This window comes from Liolophura sinensis, chromosome 11, assembly GCF_032854445.1.
Source record: "Liolophura sinensis isolate JHLJ2023 chromosome 11, CUHK_Ljap_v2, whole genome shotgun sequence".
In the NCBI taxonomy this organism is placed as follows: Eukaryota; Metazoa; Mollusca; class Polyplacophora; order Chitonida; family Chitonidae; genus Liolophura; species Liolophura sinensis.
The window spans coordinates 14498494-14518786 of record NC_088305.1 but is presented as its reverse complement, the minus strand read 5'-3'; the positions used below and the strand labels follow the sequence as shown (position 1 = coordinate 14518786).

General features: G+C 37.7%; 1 protein-coding gene across 2 annotated transcripts; it reads left to right on the top strand.

Moving 5' to 3' along the window:
* The first annotated feature begins 4900 nt into the window (after positions 1-4900).
* Positions 4901-18748, top strand: LOC135477921 (acetylcholinesterase-like). 2 transcript variants are annotated; one of them, XM_064758141.1, is made up of 3 exons: positions 4901-4954; positions 15281-16829; positions 17773-18748. In XM_064758141.1, exons 2-3 carry the CDS (start codon positions 15295-15297, stop codon positions 17981-17983), a joined length of 1746 nt encoding a protein of 581 aa, XP_064614211.1. In that variant the 5' UTR covers positions 4901-4954; positions 15281-15294; the 3' UTR covers positions 17984-18748. The 2 variants fall into 2 exon arrangements, with proteins under 2 accessions (XP_064614211.1, XP_064614212.1); XM_064758142.1 differs by lacking the exon at positions 4901-4954 and adding an exon at positions 9636-9687.
* The last annotated feature ends 1545 nt before the right edge of the window (positions 18749-20293 follow it).

The window sequence follows — 20293 nt, the reverse complement described above, 5'->3', positions numbered from 1 at the left end:
AAGATTTATTTTTTATAAACCTTGACTTAGTCATCAGTACTCGCCTGGACAGATTTGCTTTTTAGTTTTCAAGTGACTTGTAGTCTTCAAGCAAGCTGTTTCGGTTGAGGAGTTCGTCAGGCGGGCTCTGCACGGTTTTACTCCACTGTAATGCTGGTCGCCGTCATATAAGCGAAATATTTTGGAGTACGGCGTAAAACACCAACGAAATAAGGAAATAACTATATGCAACGAGCTCTGCAGTCTAGTACACAGTTTAACTGAGCAAAGAGCAAATGTACAAAATAATCTCACCAGATTTTCCTGTTTAAACTTTGACTGATTTGCTTTTCAGTTATTAAGTGACTGGCAGTGTTCCAGCAGGATGTCTCGGTAGCAGGAGTTTACGTCAGCTGGATTGGCATTTTTTTTTTTTATTATCTTTTCTTAGGCTTCTTTTGCTGCGGTGTTGTTTGATGAGTTGATACTTTAACATCAGCGAGTGGAAGAAGATTATACATGTGTCAAAAGGTGGTTTTTCTCGGAAGTGGCCAAATGCTTTCTCTTGCCTGCGGAGAGAATGGGGCCCACGCATATACAAATCAAGTCATACTAGCATAGCCCATGTAGCTAAAGATATTTCAGTAGCGACCGTTTTGACCGCTGTTGACTCTATTACTATTCCCTAAACACCCTAATCTTCTGAATTCATTTCTATATATTTTATTGCGTTAAACAGAATGGAGTTGTGAGCAAGTTCTATAAAACTCTGGTCCCTTTCCCTAAATAAATATGTTTTAACGGTTTGACTATAGATATAAGAAAAGAATGGCAGTAGATTAATTATTGTCAAAGTGTACTTTGTGGTGTTTCCCTAAAACCCGTTGAACAGCATTTAATTTCTCAATGACTAGACGACAGAGCATTGTCCTTGTATTAAACAATACATTTTTGACATACTCTAGGGAGAGTTTGATTTCTAAACTTATCTTGACATGTCCCTATTGTTAGTAGTAAGGCTGATCCATTGCTTATGTAGAAGAAAAACATGTTTCTCTTCTGGAGATTGGGATATGGTAAGACTAATTGCAAGCTGGTTTCTCCATAAGAATTTATGGGTGAAAATTTTCTTTCCATGTATGCTTTAGTCGTTTGCTAGTCAGTTTCCTCCACCAATAAAAAACATTCATTCATCAAACATTCGTGAAAGGCACACAACAAAAAAAATTAAATTAGATCTGTCTTGGTCATTAGGTTTTGTTTCAAATATACAAGTGTAAAACGATCCCGTTTTACGGCGTGTGAATTCTCTCAGAAAATCAGAATCTGTGAAACTAATTATTGCTCTAAAAATAATATCAAGCACCACTTGCAACCAGATGGGAAACCTTCCCAAACAATGTAGTTATGAGGCATATTTTAGGCGGAGAATCCGGAAAATCTTACTTCAGTAAGAGTAAGAGTAAATATACAAAATATCTAAAGATGCACGCGCACAGATGGTAAGACCAGGACCAGCGACGACAGTGTTATAGCATGTCAAACGGTCACACGTGACCGGAGAAATACGATTTCTTATCAGTTTACACGTACCTCAGTTAGGGTTTTATTCTAGCTGTTTATGTAAATGCATAATTAGTAACAATCTACACGCTCCCTAGCGTCATGCATGGCTTAAGCAGAAGCAGATATAAAGTGCAGCGATGTTAATTACAGTTTATTAGATGCCAGTGTTCTCGAAATACTAAAAATGTTGTGTTGTCATCGAACAACAATGACAACAACATTAAATCACGCGCGTGGATAGCTGGAGTGATGTGATTCCCACTTTTTCTTCTTTTGAAAGACAACGGTAAAGTGAAAATCTGTTAAATGACCGACTTTAGGCCGAGGCTGTTTAGAAAATTTACCGTTTTACTTGTTTGAAACCATGACAACAAAGCAATTAAGTACATACATTTTAATGCAAATTATAATCTTTTTAGTGAAGACAAATCACTGTATCTTTTCTGTGTTCCGCATAAAGATTATACAAAAATAGTTGTACATGTAAATATGGTCTTCAGCATTTTTAGAGACTTTTAAGAGACAAAGACTTGAAAATAAGTTTTGCATGATGGGCATTTGGGACCACCTCTTGATACATATTGTCTTTGTGCAATAAAGTAATAATTTAGGATGTAACACAAGTTTATTTGCAATAGAATCTGGTCTTTTTAGCTAACAAATGTGCTCAACCTAGATTTTTTTATCATAATTTCATTTTTTTTAAATATAAATTTTCATAAATATTATTGCAATTCAGGCTAAATGCATGTGTTTGGGAATACAATAACAAATTCACATTCAAATGAATTTACAAGACATAAAGACATGCTTAAAGACCATTGTTATTGGTAAGTAATTTTGGTAATGTAACGTAACTTGTTGTGAGGCCGAAACAACAATGGGACAACGCGACGACACGATACGGCAAAGCCATGAAACTTTTCGCATTGCGAGCCTATCGCCGGACGATGATGGTTTTAACCGGCATCCGTACATATCACTATTTACAAAAAAAAATACGCAAATCACTCGTCGTTTTGTTCGACTTACTGGGTGGAGTGTTTGTTGTCATCAGACATCAATATACCGCACTGAACCTTCTAAGCGTTCATCCTCTTACCCAGGAAACGGCTCGAGCAGTATCCTTGTCAAAACATGATACTGAACGAGACTGAAAGAGTTGTCTCCCATTTCTTTTATTGAGATTTAATTTTGCTGTTTATTTTCAGAAGTCAAATTAAATACAAATGTTTGCAACAATGTCTATATTTTTTCAAACTTGTTCTATCCAGTAAGGACGTATAAGAAGATTTTCATGTTTCTATGACTTAGTCTTATTACCCGAAGATACTCTGAAAAGCCTGTTGGACGATAATTTCTATCGCTCTTATATGCTCAGCTTAGAAATATACCAGTAGATTTTAACTCCTCAATTCACCTTTCAAATCTTTAAGCATTTAAAGTACAATGTATAAGCGTTATGGCATACCGTTGTGGGTTGTATCCTGAAACGTACTGCATGTAGTGAACTGAGGTTTTGCAAACAAGTAAAGCACAATTACATGAAAGGGACGTTTCATCGCTCATGCGCTGTGTTCATAATAATTACATTAAATTGCCTGATTAATTTAAATTAAATTGCACAATTCACGACTTACCGGTAGTGTATTGTGTATCAGAGTCAATCTTAAGGTAAATGTTAGGGCTGGTATCTGAAAAAGTATTGCATGCATTGAGCTGAAGTTTTACATACATATAGAGCACAATGACACAGCCGGGATGTCCCGCGCTCTGTGTGCACATTAATTACCGTAAATTACCAAATTCATGACTCCAGTACTTTATGTATTGAGCTGAGGTTTTGCATTTATGAGTGTCCTACAGCTCAACTCTTTGTTTCCCTTGCTAAAAAAATCTAAGTTATAAGAAAATGGCTGGTTGTTGATTTGCCGTTATTCCATAATAATTCATTTGGACACATTTGCCTACTCATGTTGTTTTCATTTGAATCTCGCCCAGAACTGAACACACATCTACCCAGTTTTGAATAAAGGGATTTATTGTATGTTGTCGATAAGTCCGCCTGGGAAAAATATAGAATGTTGCTAAGGGCTTCTCTGTACAATCGCCATAATATTTATCAGTTGTTGTGCTCCTTTGTCTAGAGGTACATGTAACATGCATGGCTTTACAACCATTGTTTGCACGTGAAATAAGGAATTCAGTTAATGAATTGATTGACTGACTGATTGAGATACTGAAAAACGAATTTCATCACACAAGAAATTAGTCTGGTTTGTGCATTTGGCCAGGCTATTCACTGGGTAAGTTTTCAAATATCATAATATATTTTTATGGTCGATACATGATATATTTACAATGAAAGATCAGTGCAGCCAAAAATATGTACGTGTTGTCCACGTTCTCGGTCTTGTGTGAGGCGAAACTTGTCATTACAGTGAAATCAGCTTATCTTTGTTATAAATGTCCCAGTGATATACCCGTGATATAATTATTAACACCAACACTTCTTCCAAACACCAACATCTTAATACATAGAACTGATATTATATCATGTTTTTCAAAAAACAAGGCTTTTTGCTTGTCTCTTCGGCTACATCTGTTGTTTAACTTCAACGGCATACCCATTAAAGCCAAACCTCGGCCCATCGGTGACTGTGAGCACACACATAACGAGCCCTCGTCAAAACAAGGCGACGTAAAACCTCAAGTACATACATGTACACACACGTACGCACACCCTCACGCACAAACGCACACACGGCACACACACACAGCACACACACACACACACCACACACACCAACACGCACACACACGCATACTTTCATACAAACATACATTCATAAATACATATTCTTTATTGTTAGCCATATAGAGTAATCTGAAAGAATATACATACTTACATGCATACATACATACATACATACATACATACATACATACATACATACATACATACATACATACATACATACATACATACATACATACATACATACATACATATTCTTTATAATTAGCCATATAGAGTAATCTGAAAGAATATACATACATACATGCATATATACATGCATACATACATACATACACACCATAAAACGCGTCCAAAACTCAGTGAAGTGAAGTGTTTGTGTATTCTCCTAGTTTACTGAAAGAAATCGGCAGGTTATTCATTTGCTCTGGTGTTCACCTTTTCAAACAGGTGTTTGCACGAATGTTCACTGTCTGCAGAAGTGACTACGCTATTTCACTGTGCTCGCTCTGATGTGAATCAAACTATATGTAGGCCATCATGCGCTATGCCAGTACAGTATCTTCACAGTTCAGTGATTCTCAAACCACACTAGGCTTATCCAGGTTAACCGAATGAAACAGGGATAGATGTGTTACATTTTGAGAGAAGGTAAGGTTAAATTTTTTTCTGGTTTGTATTTATGTGTTCAGAAGACTAGTCAATTATCTATGTATGAAAAGTAATAAGATTGATTTGTTACGCCTTAATGAAGAATTTAAAATAAGGTACCATGTATGCGGTATATTGCAAAGGTACACATGGAACACACTGTGGTATGGTACGGATGGCTCTTGGTCGAGCTCCCGGTATAGGCCTACTATAATGTAATAGATTTCCTATAAGGCACAGATCCCAAAAGGTATCCTGCATGGGCTAAGCGAACCTAAGACATGGACCCCAAGGTGACCAGCACCAAATAGGCGAGCCTAAAGTCGCGAAAATTCAGTCAATCTGCACTCGAACCTGTGTGTGTGTGTGTGTGTGTGTGTGTGTGTGTGTGTGTGTGTGTGTGTGTGTTCCTATAACTACTGCTTTAACGGTGAAACAGTGTGATGTGTGTGTGTGTGTGTGTGTGTTCCTATAACTACTGCTTTAACGGTGAAACAGTGTGATGTGTGATTTTTTCAGTGTAACCCGTAAAAGTATTTCTCCTACATGATTTTTGAACAGTTATTTATTTATTTATTTATTTGATTGGTGTTTTACGTCGTACTCAAGAATATTTCACTTATACGACGGCGGCCAGCATTATGGTGGGTGGAAACCGGGCAGAGCCTGTGGGAAACCCATGGCCCTCCACAGGTTGCTGGCAGACCTTCCCACGTACGGCCGGAGAGGAAGCCAGCATTAGCTGTACTTGAACTCACAGCGACCTCATTGGTGAGAGACTCCTGGGTCATTACGCTGCGCTAGCGCGCTAACCAACTGAGCCACGGAGGCCCCATCATGCTTTGTAAAATCAGCCTTAAATGTGGTAAATGTATTTTCTTGTTTTTATGCACCTTACGAACGGGGCTCACTTCACCTATTGCATGCTTGTTACAATTATGTAACTGTTTTGCCCAAACGTTATGCACCGAACTATGCACTAAATAGTTATTTATTGTCTCCTCTCAATGTATAACCACCTGACTTCCGCTGCCTCAAACACTACGTAATTCTCATGCCATGTAATATCCCTGCCGATTTACCTGATATCAAGCTTGTGTACTTATTTTGATATCTGCATTGCCTCATTTAGCTCGCTATTTACGTGAATGTGTTAATAATACTTATCAAGGCAAACCTTTCAGCTGACACTTTTGATCATAACGATCTGGATAACGTGTGTTTCGATCCACTGGACTTAAGTGATACACCTGCCACTCAAACCAGTACTGAGGATAAGGATTGTGAATTTGCCCATTTTCAGGGAGTACAAAGCATAAATTGTAATTAGTAATTACTACTCGCCTTCATCCTTTATATCTGAATCTGTTTTACTAATCCCTGATACCAGCCACATTTCTTTTCCTGCACATGACCGCAAGAAGCCTTAACAAGAACTTTGACGAAATAGTCAGCTTTATTCATAGTCTAAATTTTCCCTTCACCGTCCTTGGGTTCTCTGAAAGCTGGGTCTCTGATACGAATTCATCACTTTTTGAGCTGCCAGGTTATAAGTCCTTTCTTATGTCACGGTCTAAGCGAAAGGGTGGAGGCTTTTTTGACATGTGAATGATAGGATAAGTAGTTGTTATCTCAGAGAAGATTTAAGAAGTATCGATTCATTGTGTCATTAGTGGAATTGGTTTTCTGATTGGAAATATATATAGACACCCCCCCCCCCCCGTACAAATGTCAATACTTTTGATGAACATTTATTGTCTGTTCTCAAAGTATGAGCAAATGAAAGGAAAAAATGTATTATCACGTGTGACTGTAATATAGACCTTTTCAAAGCTGATATGCATCACCCAACTAGATCCTTTCTTCAAATAATGAAATCCTGTTATTTCTTCCCTGAGATAACCAAACCAACAAGCGTCCAATATCGATCTGCTACCTTAATTGACAATTTTTTTTGTAATATTCATGAATCAAATCTTCTGGCAGGAATTTTACGAAAGGATATTACAGATCACTTACCACTTTTTTTTTATAAAATACATGTTGACCAGCATAAATTGATGTCAGCATAGCAAAATATAAGCTATCGTAAGTTTACACCAATAGAAAAGGAACGCTTTTACCAATAAATAAGAGCCACAAGCTGGGATAATATACTGACGAATCAAGATACAAATTCGGTACTCTCTAAATTTTTGGATCAATTTACTTCAATGCACGACGGATATTTAACAGTAACAACCACGACTTCCAAAAAAAAAAACATAATTAAACCTTGGATTTCTCGTACCTTACTGGAATCAATCCACGAGAAGAACAGGCTGTACAGGCAACAACTTAAAAATAGGACAAGTAATGGTCGTCAGAAATTTAGAACTTATCGTAGTAAAGTAGTAGTCCATTCCGTCTTACAAGGACACTATATTTCGAAGTTCAACAAAGTTCAACAAAGTAAATCAAGACCTAAGAAAGATCTGGAAAATTATTAATGGATCCCTGTGTCGAAATAAAAAAAGCAAATAAGCGGCAAGTTTTCAATATAAATGGTAGTGCCATTTGTGATGAGACCGTGATTGCTAACAACTATAATGAGTATTTCAGTACAATAGCAGACAAACTAATGAGAAACATGCAAATGAACAATTTACAGATCAGATTTTCTTGGACAACCAAGCTGGAATACTTACATTCCTTGTGAAGTTGGTGTCAGGTGTAATATCTACACCTCTAGCACACATTATCGATTTATCTCTTACTTCTGGAACTGGTCCGAAAAGCCTGAAAATTGCTAAAGTCTTGCTTATGTATAAATTTGGTCAGACTAATCACATTGAAAATGATAGACCTATTTCTGTCCTGCCTTGTTTCAGCAAAATCCTTGAGAGAATTGTATCAATAGTGTTCTTCGAAAATCTAGAAGAGGAATCTATAATTAATCCAAATCAGTTTGGTTTCAGTGAAATATTCTTGAGTACGGCGTAAAACACTAATCAAATAAATAAATAAATAAATAAATAATAAATAAATAACTTTACGAAAAACTAGTAAATGCGAAAGAGAATAAACAGCACAGTGCCATAACATTCTTGAACCTGTCAAAGGCATTTTGCACTGTTAATCATGGGATTCTTTTTCTTAAACTTTCTCATTATGGCATTCGTAACTGTCCAAATACATTTTTTGAAAACTATCTGTCTGACGGACAAGAATATGTAAAGATTAAATAAGCCCAGTCTAACCAAGCTACCGTCACCTCTGGTGTCCCACGGGGATCTGTTCTCGGTACGACTTTTTCCTACTCTACATTAATGACATCATTAGAGCATCAAACCTCCTGGATCTTACTCTATTTGCAGATGACACAAGTTGCATTTACTCCACAGATAACGCAACTCAAGTCATTTCTGTTACAAATGTCCAGTTGGAAAAAATTTATACGTGGCTTCTGGCTGACAACTTCCGGTGAATCTCTGAATATATCTCCAAATCCAAATATATTTCAATAAAACCCAATAACAAGAAAGTAACTGCAATTCCCAGTTTGGTTATCTCTGGTAACAAAGTTGAAAAAGTTGATAAATTCAAATTTCTTGGTAAATTTTTCCATGACCTGGAACTGTTCATATAAGCTTATGTTCCAAACTGTCCAATGTTCCAATGTTCCAAACATTGAACATTCTGTAAATGAAACAAACCCTCCTAATCTTTTATCACTCACTTATTTATCCATATCTACCATGTGACAATATATTATGGAGAAACGCACATCAGACACACCTCAAGCCCTTGTATATAGTTCAAGAAAGGATAATTAGACCAATTACTTTATCAGGCTAACCGCATTTTTGCGAACAGAAAATCTTACGCTTGCCGAACAATCTCTATTTTCTACTCTGTTACAAACTCATACTTACTTTTATTCCACAGACACTATCCCTTTAAGTTTAAAATCCTGTTTAATCAATCAAGAACTATTAAATCCGTATCACACGCAAGACAGGCATCTAGCCTTCCACAAACCATTGTATAATGCAAATCTATCATATCATTTATTCAGAACTTCCGGTCCTAAGGAATGAAGCAAGCTTCCATTAACAATAAGATCAGTTTCTTCGAAATCCTACTTTCACTCTTTATTAAAATCTTTTCTACTTTCTAAGCTGCAATCTTCGGTCTAAAGTTACACAATTAAGGCATAGTTGAGAGAAAATAAATTCATAATATTTAGAATCAAAAAAGAATTATTTGACACAAAGTGAAATGTCAGCGTCACGCCTCCAATGCTGTCACTACTTATACATGGGATAGAACAAGCTCTACTTTGAGTACGGTGTGAAACACCAATCTTTATTTATTTATTTATTTGATGGGTGTTTTACGCCGTACTCAAGAATATTTCACTTATGCGACGGCGGCCAGCATTATGGTGGGAGAAAACCGGGCAGAGCCCGGAGGAAACCCACGACCATCTGCAGGTTGCTGGCAGCCCTTCAAAGCACCAATCAAATAAATAAATAAATAAATCTAGACTTTATTGTTATTACATTATTTTGTTGGTCTCTTAAAATCCAATGTATGTATTTATTTTTGAATGGCTAATAAAATCAATTAATCAATCAATCAATCAATCAATTACGAGATGGTAACTCGTCCAGTGTTTGTAATTATGATGACTGTATGGCCTACTGTCACCTATTGCAACTGCAAACAACCATTCCTCAAGTTTCCCTGAGGTAAGCAACTGGCGGGCAAGCAAACTGGCAACAGTTTATCTGGCTTGTAGGCATACTTTACATGCAAGTCAAATTCGTTTTCTTTTCAAACCATCAGCTGGCAGTTTCGTTGGACTTCGTTTTCATTTGTTTTGTGGAAGTTATGTAAACGGCATAAAAGGCTACCGACTTGTTCTGTTATAACACGACTAACAACAGATGAATCTGCAGTCAAAAGCTGACACACATGCACATTTTAAAGAGGTGATTAACGCAAGATCATTTCCAGCAGATGCAACATCAACAAAGCCGTTCTACCTTAGAGTTTTCATAGAGGCTTAGAGGTCAAATTTACCCAAAATTTCCCACTTGTGTAGACTTGCACGCCAGTGATTATCTTGTAAAGCCGTTTCGCTCTGCTAGGAAACTCTCATTTCAACGGAAAGCGAACGCACAGCTTACGAAGGGCACAAACCCGTTAATTATATTGCGATATGCTCCACTGATTTCAGTGTTAATTGGCCTTTGCATGTGAAAAATATGGAAGCCGTATCCCGCCATACTATCTCCTTCACATATGTCCCAAAACAGGCAGGACGGCATGACCATTAGTGCGAGATTTAGTCAAGATTAGGTCGTCACAAGGAAGATAGGAGACCATCTAACTAGATTGCTACAGGACTCCAACGACATTTAGTTAAGAATCTCGTGTAAATATCTCTCAATCGTCTAAAACTCGCTTTGGCGACTAAAGCTCGCGCCCTCGTTCAGTTTTCGCATGCTTGTTCATTGCTCAACCAAATCTCCACTAAATATTGCACACTCCACAGATTCTCGACTTAATGTGGCCAGAATGTTGACTATATTATTAATCTCGAGAGAATGTTGTCAGTATTATTAATCTTATCAGAATGTTGTCCGTATTATTAATCTTATCAGAATGTTGTCCGTATTATTAATCTTATCAGAATGTTGTCCGTATTATTAATCTCAAGAGAATGTTGTCCGTATTATTAATCTTATCAGAATGTTGTCCATATTATTAATCTTATCAGAATGTTGTCCGTATTAATAATCTTATCACAATGTTGTCCGTATTATTAATCTTATCAGAATGTTGTCCGTATTATTAATCTCAAGAGAATGTTGTCCGTATTATTAATCTTATCAGAATGTTGTCCATATTATTAATCTTATCAGAATGTTGTCCGTATTATTAATCTTATCAGAATGTTGTCCGTATTATTAATCTTATCAGAGTGTTGTCCGTATTATTAATCTTATCAGAATGTTGTCCATATTATTAATCTTATCAGAATGTTGTCCGTATTATTAATCTTATCAGAATGTTGTCCGTATTATTAATCTTATCAGAATGTTGTCCGTATTATTAATCTTATCAGAATGTTGTCCATATTATTAATCTTATCAGAATGTTGTCCGTATTATTAATCTCAAGAGAATGTTGTCCGTATTATTAATCTTATCAGAATGTTGTCCGTATTATTAATCTTATCAGAATGTTGTCCGTGTTATTAATCTTATCAGAATGTTGTCCATAATATTAATCTTATCAGAATGTTGTCCGTATTATTAATCTCAAGAGAATGTTGTCCGTATTATTAATCTTATCAGAATGTTGTCCATAATATTAATCTTATCAGAATGTTGTCCGTATTATTAATCTCAAGAGAATGTTGTCCGTATTATTAATCTTATCAGAATGTTGTCCGTATTATTAATCTTATCAGAATGTTGTCCATATTATTAATCTTATCAGAATGTTGTCCATATTATTAATCTTATCAGAATGTTGTCCATAATATTAATCTTATCAGAATGTTGTCCGTATTATTAATCTTATCAGAATGTTGTCCATAATATTAATCTTATCAGAATGTTGTCCGTATTATTAATCTCAAGAGAATGTTGTCCGTATTATTAATCTTATCAGAATGTTGTCCGTATTATTAATCTCAAGAGAATGTTGTCCGTATTATTAATCTTATCAGAATGTTGTCCATATTATTAATCTTATCAGAATGTTGTCCATAATATTAATCTTATCAGAATGTTGTCCGTATTATTAATCTTATCAGAATGTTGTCCATATTATTAATCTTATCAGAATGTTGTCCGTATTATTAATCTTATCAGAATGTTGTCCGTATTATTAATCTCAAGAGAATGTTGTCCGTATTATTAATCTCAAGAGAATGTTGTCCGTATTATTAATCTTATCAGAATGTTGTCCGTATTATTAATCTCAAGAGAATGTTGTCCGTATTATTAATCTTATCACAATGTTGTCCGTATTATTAATCTTATCAGAATGTTGTCCGTATTATTAATCTTATCAGAATGTTGTCCGTATTATTAATCTTATCAGAATGTTGTCCATATTATTAATCTTATCAGAATGTTGTCCGTATTATTAATCTCAAGAGAATGTTGTCCGTATTATTAATCTTATCACAATGTTGTCCGTATTATTAATCTTATCAGAATGTTGTCCGTATTATTAATCTTATCAGAATGTTGTCCGTATTATTAATCTTATCAGAATGTTGTCCATATTATTAATCTTATCAGAATGTTGTCCGTATTATTAATCTTATCAGAATGTTGTCCGTATTATTAATCTCAAGAGAATGTTGTCCGTATTATTAATCTTATCAGAATGTTGTCCGTATTATTAATCTTATCAGAATGTTGTCCGTATTATTAATCTCAAGAGAATGTTGTCCATATTATTAATCTTATCAGAATGTTGTCCGTATTATTAATCTTATCAGAATGTTGTCCATATTATTAATCTTATCAGAATGTTGTCCGTATTATTAATCTTATCAGAATGTTGTCCATATTATTAATCTTATCAGAATGCTGTCCGTATTATTAATCTTATCAGAATGTTGTCCGTATTATTAATCTTATCCGAATGTTGTCCGTATTATTAATCTTATCAGAGTGTTGTCCGTATTATTAATCTTATCAGAATGTTGTCCGTATTATTAATCTTATCAGAATGTTGTCCGTATTATTAATCTTATCAGAATGTTGTCCGTATTATTAATCTTATCAGAATGTTGTCCATATTATTAATCTTATCAGAATGTTGACTGTATTATAAATCGCCTTAGAATGTTGCCTGTACTATTAATCTCGTCAAAATATCGACTATGTAATTAATCTCGCCAGAGTGTTGCGGTATCCTAGAAAGAATTGATCAGATTCTTCAAGCTTTACATGCAGCTCACCTTGGAAGTAGCGACATTGGGGCGACAACGCCAGATAAGGACGAGATTTGAAAAACAGGGTGTCATTCTGACGAGATCAGCGCGTGACTTAGCCGAGAATGCGAGATTCACAGGAGTGCTGTGTTGTGGAACCAAGTCTGAACTAAGTCTCTACTAAATCTCTTGTCCACTAAATCTCTGCCGAAAATTCGTCCGAATATCGCGCTGTCGTGTGCGTCTCGTCAGAATATCGCTTTCTCGTCAGACTGGAAGGAAGGTTGAATTGCTGAGTATGAGGACAAATATACTTAGGTTTTCTACAATGTCTATACTATTATTCCTCATAAAGATTTAATTGACATCGTTTCATCACTAATAGTATTGGTCTTTAAGAAATCTGAATACCGCTACAAACGTCATAGGTCACAAAGCCTTCTTCAGTTCCACTACATGCAAGGGTTTCCATTCATGAAATTTTTCGTTGTTCATCGAATTGCTTGAATTTCTCGTCAATAACGTCTATAGGAAATTCGAGGGAACCATATATGAACAGCCTATATGTATTCTGATACGTACGTATTGTAACCTTTTTGGCTAGCCCATACCTGTTCTCATATGAATACAACTGTATGCAGAATTATGCACTAAAAAGTAATATATCAATCCTGGTCAGACCCGATCTTCCTCTTCCACTAAACGCTGTATTCATGATCTATTAGCGTTAAACAATCCATATATAGCAAAGACTGTGAGAGATATTTAACCACCTTTGCCTGGTTTAAAGGAAACTGCATTCATGGAAAATTTACATCTTCTCTGAACCATTATTAGTACAAACATCAAAACGGTTTTCTCTCTTGCAGACTGTGCGACCAGACGTGTAGTTTCAGTTTTGACATTGCAAATTACTACAATATATTGACAGCAATTGACAGCAATATATCAGTGTATTATGCGACAATTTCAATCAACGTCACAAGTTATTATGACAAAAACTAGGACTTCCATCAAACACTTTCACTGTAAGGTTCTTGAGTTTTATAATGAGTATAATTTTTTTTTATAATTAATCATGTACAGAGCGTCCATACTCTCTTGTACTGTGTCTATTTTTTGACTAGGTCTAATTCCGTTTAACCCGAGACTAACAGCTGGGTATTTATCTTGTTGAATTAGATCGCCACTTCAGATATATGAACAGTTTAAATTGAGTGAGTTCTTGGGGTTTAACGTCGTACTTAACAATTTTTAGTCATGTGGGGACGAAGGAAGCCATTATACTAATACGGGTCAACCAGTCGTTGCACTATCCCCTTCTTGCTAAACGGCAAACGCCTTCCTCTTTTAAAGTCTTAGGGGTGACTCGAACCAGGATTGACCAAGGTTCTACCGCTCCCGAAGGGGACGCTCTGCCAACTGTGCTATAGGGGCCGGTTAGTTAAAATTGAAGCTCAACTGAGTTACATGTTTTATTATCGACAGCTTACACTGTAGCATGGTACACGATTTTAATACTGATTTCACTCTTTCGTGCAGAAGATAGCTTGCGCCTTTCTGACATCACTGGAAACTGCTGACTGCTTATTTTTGCAAGACTCCTAATTTGTACCTTATTTTGGTGGTTTGTGACTAACCTTACGATTGTTGATCCGGAACGTCCACATTGGTTGGCAGCTGGTATACGAATGTCTTTTTCGGCGCATAAAATTGTCATAAAAGTTCGACTGTATGCATCTCACTACGGTAGCCCTTTAGTGCCATTCGAAGTTCTTAGCATTTTCTAATGATTTACCGTGGTTTAAGGTTTATCCAATGAATGTTTATTATCAAGAACAAATAATGTATATCGAAAAGAAAATTAATGCAAACAGAAAAATATGTTGGACAAAACTGATAAATTCAGTTGTAAAGTTCGAATAACAGTGAAAAACTTTTTCTCCTTGAGGTAAAGGTTTCTGCGTAGTGTATAGCTTTTCTCCGCTATGAAAAGGTTTTCCCCGTGGGGTGTAAATGTTTTCTCCACGGTAGAAAGGTTTTCTCCGCGATGTAAAGGTTTCCTCTTCATGGCAAAAGTTTTTTCCTTGGCGGAAATGTTTTCTCCGTGGTGTATAAAAGTTTTCTCCCTGGTGTAAAGATTTCCTCTGCAATGCTATGGTTTCCTCCTCGGTGAAAAGGTTTTCAAGTCCTATATACGTGTACTCGGCCGAGGTAGTAGATCAAGACTATACTTGGGTACATTCCACAGGGGGTTTGTTTACTTTGGACACGCGATTTTTCGTCACAAATATACAACGTTAAACAAAGATAAAATAAGTATAAGTCACATATGTCCTTAAATGAGATAATATGCTCAAGGTGTGATTTCCTCTTTTTAGGTCAAGGATAAAACATGGAGGTGCTTGAACTGGTTATCGTTATTCATCTAGGCCTATTAGGCGGGCTGCGATCTGGACAAGTGGAGGGTAAAATTGTACACACTAGTTCTGGAATGGTTCAAGGTTTCGAAGACGCTGGCACTCATCAGTTTTTGGGCATTCCTTTTGCTGAGGCACCTATTGGGGAGCATCGTTTCAAGCGGCCTGTTTGGAAAACGCGCATGCCGGGAACCTACAATGCCTCGTACTTCCGGCCAAGATGTCCGCAAATGCTGGTAAACAATCCAATCGTAGATCCCAATGATAAAATGGAAGAAGACTGTTTGTATCTGAACATCTACACACCCCTGGATACGTCCGTGACGTCACCTAAGACCGTCATGGTGTGGATACACGGCGGTTCATTTACCATGGGCTCGGGCCAGGACTATCCGGGTACAATGCTTGCGCTGAGGAACGATGTGGTTGTTGTGAATACAAATTACAGGCTCGGTGCGTTGGGGTTCCTGAGCACAATGGACGACAATGCTGTGGGAAATTTCGGTCTGTGGGACCAGACAATGGCGCTAGAGTGGGTTAAAGTGAACATTGCAGCCTTTGGAGGAAACCCAGATTCGGTGACAGTTTTCGGCGAGTCGGCCGGTAGTGCCAGTGTGACACTTCTGGCACTTTCTCCATTCACCGAAGGCCTATTCCGGAGAGTTATCGCGCAGAGTGGAAGCGCTTTCGCTTCATGGAGCATTTCTCCAGATCCTCTAAAAGCTAGCAGGGATTTGGGGAAGAGGCTTGGTTGCCCATCAGCTACGAATGAAATTCTCATACGCTGTTTACGACATCAGTCCGTTCAGGATATAGTGGAAAGTCAACACCTCATAACCCCTGGAAACGCCTTCACTGCTGCGCTTGGAACAGAGTTTTTGCCTTTTAGTCCCACTGAACTCATCACTACTCATAAAAACTCAACAGTGGCCAGAAAATTAGCAGAAGTGGACTTCCTCATCGGTCAAAACACGGATGAAGCCGCCAGTTTCTTCAAGCCATTTTTGGCACCTGTTCTTGATGCGGGAGAATTGGTGGACGACTTTACCGGAATCAGCCAGAAGATATTTGACACGTTTATGGCTAACAGCCTGATTTCTTACACACAGGGTGATTCTAACCTAGCCCAGAAACTAGTGACTCCATTCACCTTTATGTACACAGATTGGAGTGATCGACAAGATGGCATAACACGCTCAGAAATGCTCATTAAATTCCTGGCTGATAGCATGTTTACGGTTTCAGTTGTGCAGTTTGCTAGAGCCCATGCCCTCTTGAGACAACACTGGAACACGTCTGCTGTCAGCGGGTCAAGGACGTTCATGTACCTGTACGATCACCGTGGTAGCTGGATGCCTATGGAACCCTGGAGGTCTGGAGCTGACCACGCTGATGAAATACCGTTTGTGTTCGGGTTACCTTTAACAGGGATAATCCCAAACATCACCGATGAAGAAAAACAGTTGAGCGATATCTTAATGAGATATTGGACAAACTTTGCCAAAACTGGGTAAGAATTTAAGAATTTCGGGTAAGAATATATATGCATGATATAGCTAGTGCGGAGCAATTACAGGTTGATTAGATTAATGATTGTACGCTGTACTTAACGATAAGTCGTGACTATAAACAATTTAAGAAAACCACCACACCAAAAATGCAAAACAGTGTCTTGAAAATGAATAAATCAAGTTGTGAATGAATTATTTTACTGAAAAAAACCACTTTCCCTGATATTTAATATGAAAACGATTAAACTCTGATATTTTGCTTTGTATTCTTAGTAGAACAGCATTTAGTTTATCTAAATTCAGCTTTGGAATCCCATATTTCTCTTCTGCGGCTGCGCCCTTAAGTCAGAGAAGACCGATATATTGAATGGTGCGGTGGTTTCGTCTATGAGCCCATTTCCTGATAAATAAATCATTTATTATTTGAGTCAAATATTCTTGCGTACAGTGTAAAAATACCAGTCAAAAAAATAAACGGAAAAATGAGTGTCACGCGACAGACGTGACACGCACAAAACACGGCGTAGCGGTTTAAGCTACAATTGGTGCTACAGTCAGCTATCACGGCTGAGCGGCTGGATATTTCAGTGAAGCAGCATCATAAATTTACCTGCTCAGAAATCGACATTATACCAACGCTGCAACCCCGCCCACCCATCCTCTTCCCTCCGTCTTTAAAATGAATTTACCATGCTTAAAAATACATTTTAATATGTGTTTTTTTTTTACCACAGCTGTCTTTTCTGCCATTTCTTTTTGAAACCTTAATCTCATTTTGTGATGTATACCTTTTTATGTATCCACAAGTGAAATATTCGTAAGTACGGCATAAACTCTAGTAAAGTAATTAAATGATATCACACTCATATTTTTATTTTTCTCCGGAAAATTACATGCAACATTTACAGTTACAGTAAGTAAAAGTTTTGTTCTTTTGTACAGAGATCCAAATGAGTCTGCAGCCGGCTCTCGTTTGGTAAAATGGCCTAGGTTTGAAGTCGGAACAGAGCGTTACTTGAGGCTTCACACTGGGATGATGTCAGATTCCGTGGGACAACGGGTGTACAACAATAGAGTGGAATTCTGGTTGGACTATCTCCCAAAACAAATGAACATTTTCCAACAAGAGCCGATTAAAATAAAATGTAGCTAAGGTTGATAGTCCTTTACACACAAAAAGCAAGTAAATTTTCTCTAGATTGTACTTCCTTTTCATCCTCGTATGCTTCGCTTTCATGTGTAACGTCTTGGTAGTTAGCGAGAAAGTTCATTGCATAATTCTGCAACTTTTGTTTGAATCAGAATACTGGTTTTCCCAAACACCGTTTGTCTTCGATATTTTCAGTGTCCTCAGTTGAGACATAAACACGGTCAGATAGATATGTCAAATGTCTGCATACGGTACGCTCGATAAGAGCTTTCCTCACCCTTGTACCACTGTCTGGTTGTCCACGGCGTAATGGATTTGATTTATTTATTTTGATTGGTGTTTTACGCCGTACTCAAGAATATTTCACTTTTACCACGGCGACCAGCATTATAGTGGGTGGAAACCGGGCACAACCATGGGGAAACCCACAGATCTTCCCACGTACGGCCTTAGAGGATACCAGCATGAGCTGGACTTGAACTCACAGCGACCGCATTGGTGAGAGACCCCTGGGTCATTACACTGCGCTAGCGCGCTAACCAACTGAGCCACGGAGGCCCCGCGGCGTAATTGAGATGTGTATCTATACTCGGTATGTCTAAACAACAAGCTGATGCTCCCAGACCAGAGCAGAAATGAGTAGAAAAATTTTTGCCCACGTTTGTTGTCTTTTACTTGTCAGCCCTTGTTAATTTTTCAAGCACTACTGTTAAAAATTAAATCATGACTACCTGAAAGTTGATATTTTCTATTCCAATCGACTTGTTCAAGAACCAACTCTTTGTTAGTGTTATTTTCCCTGCATTTCCTCATGAAGAATTGACTAGAAATGATCAGAAGTTGAATCTTTATGATTTTCTGCTTCATTGGCATTATTTCAGCGTTCTCGGGATTGATTATATCAACAACATGGTTTCAAATGAGAGAGGTTTAGGCATTTAAATGTTATTGGAACCTACACTTATATAAAACTACAAGCCTAGAACTAGGTTAATGACCCTAAAATATTAAAAGAAAAGCATCGTCAAACAAGTTGTTAAATACATCTACTTGTAAAATAGTTCTGCTTCTAAAAATTAACAGTTTCTGGCATTTGACTGTCGCACAACATCAAAACTGTTGTAGGGATATGCATGTCGAATTGAGAGAAAAGGGACATATTAGAGAGACCTTCTCCCCCTCCTTGCTCGCATCAAGTATATTTTGTATGATCAACAGGAATCCGCATTGCCGCACTACATCACAATTATTATCAGGACATGCATGCCGAATGGACACACAAGGAACACATAAGAACCCCCCCGCCTCCCCCCTCCCTTTTGTGCACCCATCAAGTATGGCTAGTGTGTTAAACAGTGTGACTCCCCATTGTCGGACTACATCAGAACGATTGTCGGGACATGAGTGTCGAATTGAGAGACAACGAACACATTGAAGGGACCTTCCCTCTCAATGCTCCCATCAAGTATGACTAGTCTGTTAAACCGGAATCCGCGTTGTTGCACACCATCACAACTATGTTTGGGACATGCATGCCAAACTGAGACACATGGAACACAGAGCCCCCCACCCCCCACCCCCTCCCAACTTCTAGTGTGTCAAACAGGAATCCGCATTGTCCCACCACATCAGAACTATTGTCTGGAAATGCACGAATTGACACAGCAGGAACACATGGAAAGAACTTCGTCACCCCCAACCCCACCCCACCCCCATACTCCCATCAAATATGACTAGTGTGTTAAACAGGAATCCGCATTTTCGCACTATATCAGAACTATTATCGGGATACGCACACCGAAACGAGACACAAGGAATACATTGGAGCGACGTTAACCCTCCATGCTCCCTTTAATTCTGACCAGTGTGTTAAACAGGAATCAACATTCTCGCCCTACATCAGAACTAATGTCGGGACATGGATGTCGAACTGAGACACAAGGAACACATATAAAAGCCAGCTTCTCCACCTCCATGATCCTCTCAAGTATGACTAGTGTCTAAAACTGGAATCCGCATTGTCGCACTACAACAGAACCGCTGTGGGGATATGCATGTCGAGCTGATACACAAGGAACACATTGGAGCGACCTTCTCCCTCCCCATGCTTCCACCAAGTATAACTAACGTTGTCAGTATAAATAGTCAAACGAGAATCCTCATTGTACCACTACATCAAAACTATTGTTGGGGCATGCATATGCACAATATTGAGACACATCAAACTCACTTGAACGACCTTCCCCCCTCCATGCTCTTATGAAGTATGACTGGTGTGTTAAATAGAAATCCACATTGTCACACTACATCAGA